The following is a 6,000-nucleotide window of genomic DNA, read 5'->3' on the forward strand; positions in this document are numbered from 1 at the left end:
ATGGGGGAGGAAATGAGATAACTCACTGTACAGGGCAAAGGGGAAGATGTAACCAAATGTTTCATTCTCATCCTTTTTTCGCTGTACAGAAAATAAGAGTCTGTAGGGCCTCTGAAGAGGATCTCATAGGTGCTGACCGATGTGTTTGGGGCCCCAGCTACTGGTGTAAGAACATGGAGACTGCAGTTGAATGCCATGTAAGTAATAGGCAATCAGGACTCATAGCAGAGATTATATCTTTTATTAGACCAACAAGATTTTTGGAAAAAAAAATCTTTACTTGCAAGGTTTCAGGCACAAACATCCTGCATCAGGCATTGGAGAAAAGATTGTAAAATTTCTCCTGGGTAGAAATGTAAGTAATAAGAGTTCTCTCTACAGTGAGAATGGACTCTGAGATGCCACAAAATCAACTGGCAATGAACTGAAATGGAATATTTGACAATATTGGCCCTGATTCTCCTTTCATGTACCCAGATGTCATAAGCAGTAATTTCATAGAACTAAATGGAATGGCATTAGTATAATATCGGTGTAAATGAGGGGTGAGTTGGGTTACATTTAGATCTAGCTCCTGTGACAGAGAACCACAAATATCTAACCTAGGCTTGTGAAACTGTGCAGGCTGACGACACCTGTCAGAGGGAGAGCTACGTGCTGGGATTATAGAATTGTCCTCCTTTTTAGTGGAAGCATAAATGTGCCATTGCCTGGGACATTTCCAGTTCAACTGGCTAATGCATTAGATGGTCTACACTTGAGGCTGCTCTGTATTAGAAATGGGAATGACCTAATGAGGCAATTAGAGTTGGCTCTAAAGTTGGCTTTAGAGAAATCCTATTCAACTTCATGCAGCTTTGAGCAGCTGACTGAGCTGTGAGGCGGCACCTGACCCACTCAAATGCTTCTCAACCTTTTAGTGCCAGGAATCCTGGATTATTTCAGAGAAATCCGCTAATGCTAATATGGGGGAATTAAAGTAGCATTGTGACTATGGACCCTGCTACACATTCAAATTAAAGCTGCGTAGAAACCAGCTGTGGAGCAGTTACACATTTTCAAGCACTAATTTTAGACCTGATTGGCTCTTTTTATAGCTGAATGGTCATTTTTATTGTGTGGTAATTACTTTGCACTTGTGCCTGATCTTATTTTGCACGTATGTCCAGTCTAAATCTATCGCTCAATTAACCAATTAATTGCATAATATATGTAACATATACAGATTAAAAGTACATTCTATATGAATGGGATCCTATTGGAGTGGAAAGTTTAGTCACTATAAAATACAAAGAGCGTGGCAGTTTCCTGCAGGAGCTGTTTCAGCTGACAGTGCATGATGTAAATATTTGCATATTCTATGGCTGAATTGGCAGGCTCTGCCCAAGAAACATCAAATGCCAAGTTTCTGTGGAGAATAAATTTCTGCCCTTTTGCAGCCAATGTTGGAGTATGCTGGGTGAAGCACCATGAAAAGCTAATGGTATAATTGTTTGAGCTTCTCATGTTCAATGGGTGGGTTGGAGACTTTCAGTTATTGAACACTTGCATAACCCAAGTTTCTCTTCCCTTCTCCCACATGCTGCACCCTTGGATTGGGTAATTCTTTCAGTTACAAAACTGATGATGCATGCAGATGCTGATAATCTCAACTAATTTCAACACTGATGTGTCTAGAACACTCTACCAATTGATTTCTTTATGCCAGTGCAAAGGATTAGCACAATATCAATTAATTAATTAGCAAGGCCCAACCCAGACTTATATATCCTGCTTCTCAGCTGGGCGAATGTATCCATACCGTTTCTTGAACCCACGCTTGTTTATTCAGAGCTAATTCAGATATGTGGCACTGAACTGTGCATAACACACGTACTCTTTTTAGTGGGTTTTCATCCTATAGAATAGAGGGTCCATTGTGTAAAACAGAAGTTTAGTCTGGGTATAAATTATAACTAGTTTTAGGTTCGCTAATATTTAACTTTGTTAATGTGCGAGAGGACTTTATTTTCCACTTCACAGTCCTTTGTTGTGAATCATTGTCCCTTTTTAAAGATATAAATTGTCCTGTATACTGTTCAGCTGTTTAGCCAAGAAGGACTAGACATGAATGTTTTTACATATGCTCCAGGGGTGGGGCACTTTAATTAGAGTGGCTCCCAGAGCCGCTCTGATTAAAGCCTGCAGTGTCTCATGTATCAGTGTCCCTGTACTTCAAAGTTGAGATGAGGGCACTTTATCTAAAGCTTGTCAAATGAGCTTTAATTAAATCACCCCCACTTCCATTTTGAAGCACAGGGATGCTGATACATGAGACACTGGAGGTTGCTGGAGCACACTAATTGGCACGTTCCAGCAGACTTGATTAATCGAGTCTACTCTGATGTGTTGTAATTACGGTGTATTGGAGCAGTTTACCAACACATCTACAAACCTGAATTTTTCAGAGTTTCTTGATCCTACCCATTAAACAGCTGAAGAGCTTGTTCTTGGTTGATATGAGGTGTTTAGGGACCATGGTGATGGAAGCTGTTAGAAAGAAACCTAAATATATTAGTGAGCTCTGGGTTGTTTCCTCTGGTGTGATGAAGTCTGTTGCAGCAATCCTTAGTCCCTGTCTCTATGGCAAGCGGTGTTCAGACCTCGATGATCTAATCAGCTAAGTGGAATATCAGTGTAAATGTAAGTCAGATTACATTTAAATCTAGCTGGTGTTCCCTCGGGAAGCTTTTTGTACGGTGAGAGTTCTGGTTATACTGCAAAATCCTGGCTGGTACTGGGGCTCCGAGCTGTTCGTGCAAGTTCACTCTGACTGTACCATAATTTGAAGATACAGGTCTTTCTTTCACACCTATTTTTTCTCTTCTTTTTCCCAGGCTGTGGAGCATTGCAAGCGTCATATATGGGACTAAAAGAGTCCTTTCCAACTGAACGTGTTTGCCATGGTTTTGATCAAGCATCCTGGGATTTGTTTGTGTGGGAATTGGTGAGAAGACTGGGTCGGTGAAGAGATCTGTACCTCTCCTCTCTCTCTTGAAAGTCATACATCTTCCTGTTGATTTGCAATACTGTTGCCATTTGTAAAATTCATCTTCAGCATTAACTCAGTCAGCCCTGAGAATGTACAGTGCATTGTGAATTGGGAGCCGTGGGGTGGAATGTCCTTAGATAGATAGAGGGGAGTGGCATACAGTGGGCTGGTTTTTTATATGAATAAATAGCAGTTTGTTGGACTAAAAGCAAAAATAGATCAGAGCAGACTGATCGCATTGACGTTCTGTGATGGATTGGTGTTGGATTCTACTGCAATGATCTTGAGTGCTTTGCCCATATTTGTGGCTAGAGAAGGAAGGCTCAGATTTTCAGATCAGCCTAAGGGATTTAGGAACTGAAACAGAATGGGATTTGGGCATGTAAATCCCTTAGGCTCATTTAAGAATCCTATCCTAAATCATCCTAACCATGTAATGGAAAAAGAATGGTTTTGTATTGGAACTGTTCTTCTGTCCCCTGGAGAGAAAAGGCTGGCTGTGTGTGTCTGCAAACAACCTGAAATAAACTCTTAGGGCCAGATGCTCATTTGGTGTAAATTGGCAAAAGCCCTGTGGTTATGGTAACTTATGCCAGCTGGGAATCTGGTCCCAAGTGCCTGATCATTGTAAGACAAGAAAAGGACAATTTAAAACATATCTGGTTTGGCAAGAACTGTTCCTTAGCTGTCTCAGCACCTGTGTCTGGTGTAGTTGTGGGGGGTGGGGTGTCCTTTGGTAGCCATTTTAAGACACTAACTTCACTAAATTTAACAGTGCTTCCTAACTCTAATACTTTTTGTAGTACATTTTAAACATTGTGAGATTTCAAAGCTGAATGAGATTTTTTTAAAACCCTTGATTTTATAGCTTTTCTTTTGGATGCTACAAATTCTTGAAGTGCTTAATGTTCAGAAGAGAACAGGGAGGCACAAGGTAACTGCTAGTTTTCTCTTCCACATAATTTAAGTTTGTGTGGTGACTACAGAGGCATCTGTATTACCTGTGGCTTTTTCTTGACAGCAGTGAGGAAAATACTGCTTTCCTTACCTCATAGTATCTGTGCCCTAGAGTTACTGGCTATGTGACATTGATGCAAGTGCAGCAAGCTTTTGCCTGCTAGACTAGATTCAGGGCCTATTTTTGAAGTCATTATGGTCATGTCTTTTGTTCCCTGATACAGGAGAAATGATTGACATGAGAGGAAGTAGTAGTGGGGGGAAGGATGTTCCTCAAAGCTATTTGGATATTACTGTGGCAAACACAGTATAGAGACCTATGGAGAGGGAACACATTTTAATTTAAGAGGTCAGGCTCTTGGCCTTCCCTTATCAAGAGCTTCTGTCCAGCTGAGGGGAAAACATGCAGCTTCTTTTGGTAGACACTGGCCTTAAATTGTGCATTAAAGCTTCTGTAATTAAAAACAATAAAGATTTCCTGTAAACCTGGTATCTCTGTGCTCTTTATTTTCATTGTACAGGTGTGAAGCCTCTCCCTGTGTATCTGCAGCTGTATGCCCTTTAGGTGTCCTGTTTTGTATTTGAATTTAAATGAAGGTCAGATCTTCCCACAAGCTCCTCAAGGCTGAATGTGTCATGCAGGTGGCTCTGGCATGAGGAATGTGCATTCTCATTAGCAGATCTGCTGGAACAGGACCCCCTTTCAAAGTGAAGTCATGCGAGTTAATAAAGGGTTTGCATAGTATTGCAGGAGTGGTCTGAGGGCAAAGATTATACTATTTTTGTGCCTGGGGCACAAGATCTGCAACATGAGCATGTCCACACCAAAAGTACTGAGCAAAGGAATTTCGTGAGTCCACGCTGTTCCTAGGATCTAATCCATACCCTACACCTTCAGATGCTATAAGCTGGTTCTTTGCTGTGCAAGGACTTAGATTGAATGGTCGTCCAAGACACAGCCCAAGAGCACTATGGGCAGAGGCATTCTCATGCAGGAAGTGAGTGACTCCGTTCCCAACAGGCAGAATTACATTTGAGGTCAGACTGATTAGGAATACTCTTGTGAGTGATCCCATGGGAACTAACCCAGCTGAAGTCCCCTGACATGGGGACTGTAATGTGGGTGTCAGTGCTATAGGGTTCTTCATCTGTTCCTGTTGGGAGGAAAAAAGATGGCAGGTGAGGTTGATGTATTGCTTGTTGTTTAGGAAACATTCAGAGCCAAGGTGAGTTTGCAAGTGCTTAGCTCTGTATGACACGAGCCACTGCACGATCTAGCCAGCAGTCTCAATTGCCTTATGCCAGAGCCTCTCAGAGGCCCAGGTCTGCATGCCGTTGGTCTTGCTACATGCAAAAAGGGAGTGGAAGTTGCTTCAGTTTCTAAGGGAAAGGCATCTGCCAAAAGAACATTGCTGACCATACAGCTAATGAAGCAAGCTTGTCATCCTCCAAATTCAGCTCCCTGGGTCACTAGAGTTAATAGTGAAGACCTGGCTGGCCACCTGACAGTATGATTCAGGTGCCAGGTGAGATGTGTGGTGGTGTTATAGTGCAACCCCAGAAAGTAAGGGAGCAAATCACAGCACGCTACTTTCTAGGCAGTGGTGCTAGGAGGTATGGAGTTTCTCATTCAGAAAAGGCAGAAAGTGAAATATCAGCTTATCTCTGTCTAAAGAATGCCTGCAGACTGGTCACAGTCTCCCAGATCAGGTGCACCTGTGGCAACCAGTATTTCTGTGGGTGAGCAGAACTGCGCTCTGCATTCAAGTAGCAACAGTCATGGGGAGCAGGATCTGGATAAGCAGCAGGGCAGCTCCTCAGCAAAAAAAGAACTAGAGCAAAAGCTAAACGGAGCCCACAGGACCCAGAGCATTCAGGCATTTACATGGATGCTCTCTCCAGACAGGTCCAAGGGCTGGGCTCCTGCAGCGTATTGACTGGAGTGACAATCTACAGGGTGGCCTCTTGAAACGAGAGTAATGAAGAGTCAATTGCTTTGTTTGCTGACATTA

General features: G+C 42.4%; 1 protein-coding gene across 3 annotated transcripts in view; it reads left to right on the forward strand.

The window, feature by feature from the left end:
* The window catches only part of LOC109312484 (prosaposin-like), a 39,573-nt gene extending 35,093 nt beyond the window's left edge, over window positions 1-4,480 (forward strand). For all 3 annotated transcript variants that reach the window (XM_019538539.1, XM_019538537.1, XM_019538538.1), the window contains exons 14-15: window positions 90-197; window positions 2,877-4,480. In XM_019538539.1, the coding sequence (XP_019394084.1) occupies window positions 90-197; window positions 2,877-2,912 (144 nt within the window). In that variant the 3' untranslated portion in view covers window positions 2,913-4,480. The remainder of the gene's footprint in view (window positions 1-89; window positions 198-2,876) is intronic.
* The last annotated feature ends 1,520 nt before the right edge of the window (window positions 4,481-6,000 follow it).

The sequence above is a fragment of the Crocodylus porosus genome, unplaced genomic scaffold (assembly GCF_001723895.1).
Source record: "Crocodylus porosus isolate Cpor-Errol unplaced genomic scaffold, CroPor_comp1, whole genome shotgun sequence".
Taxonomy (NCBI): Eukaryota; Metazoa; Chordata; order Crocodylia; family Crocodylidae; genus Crocodylus; species Crocodylus porosus.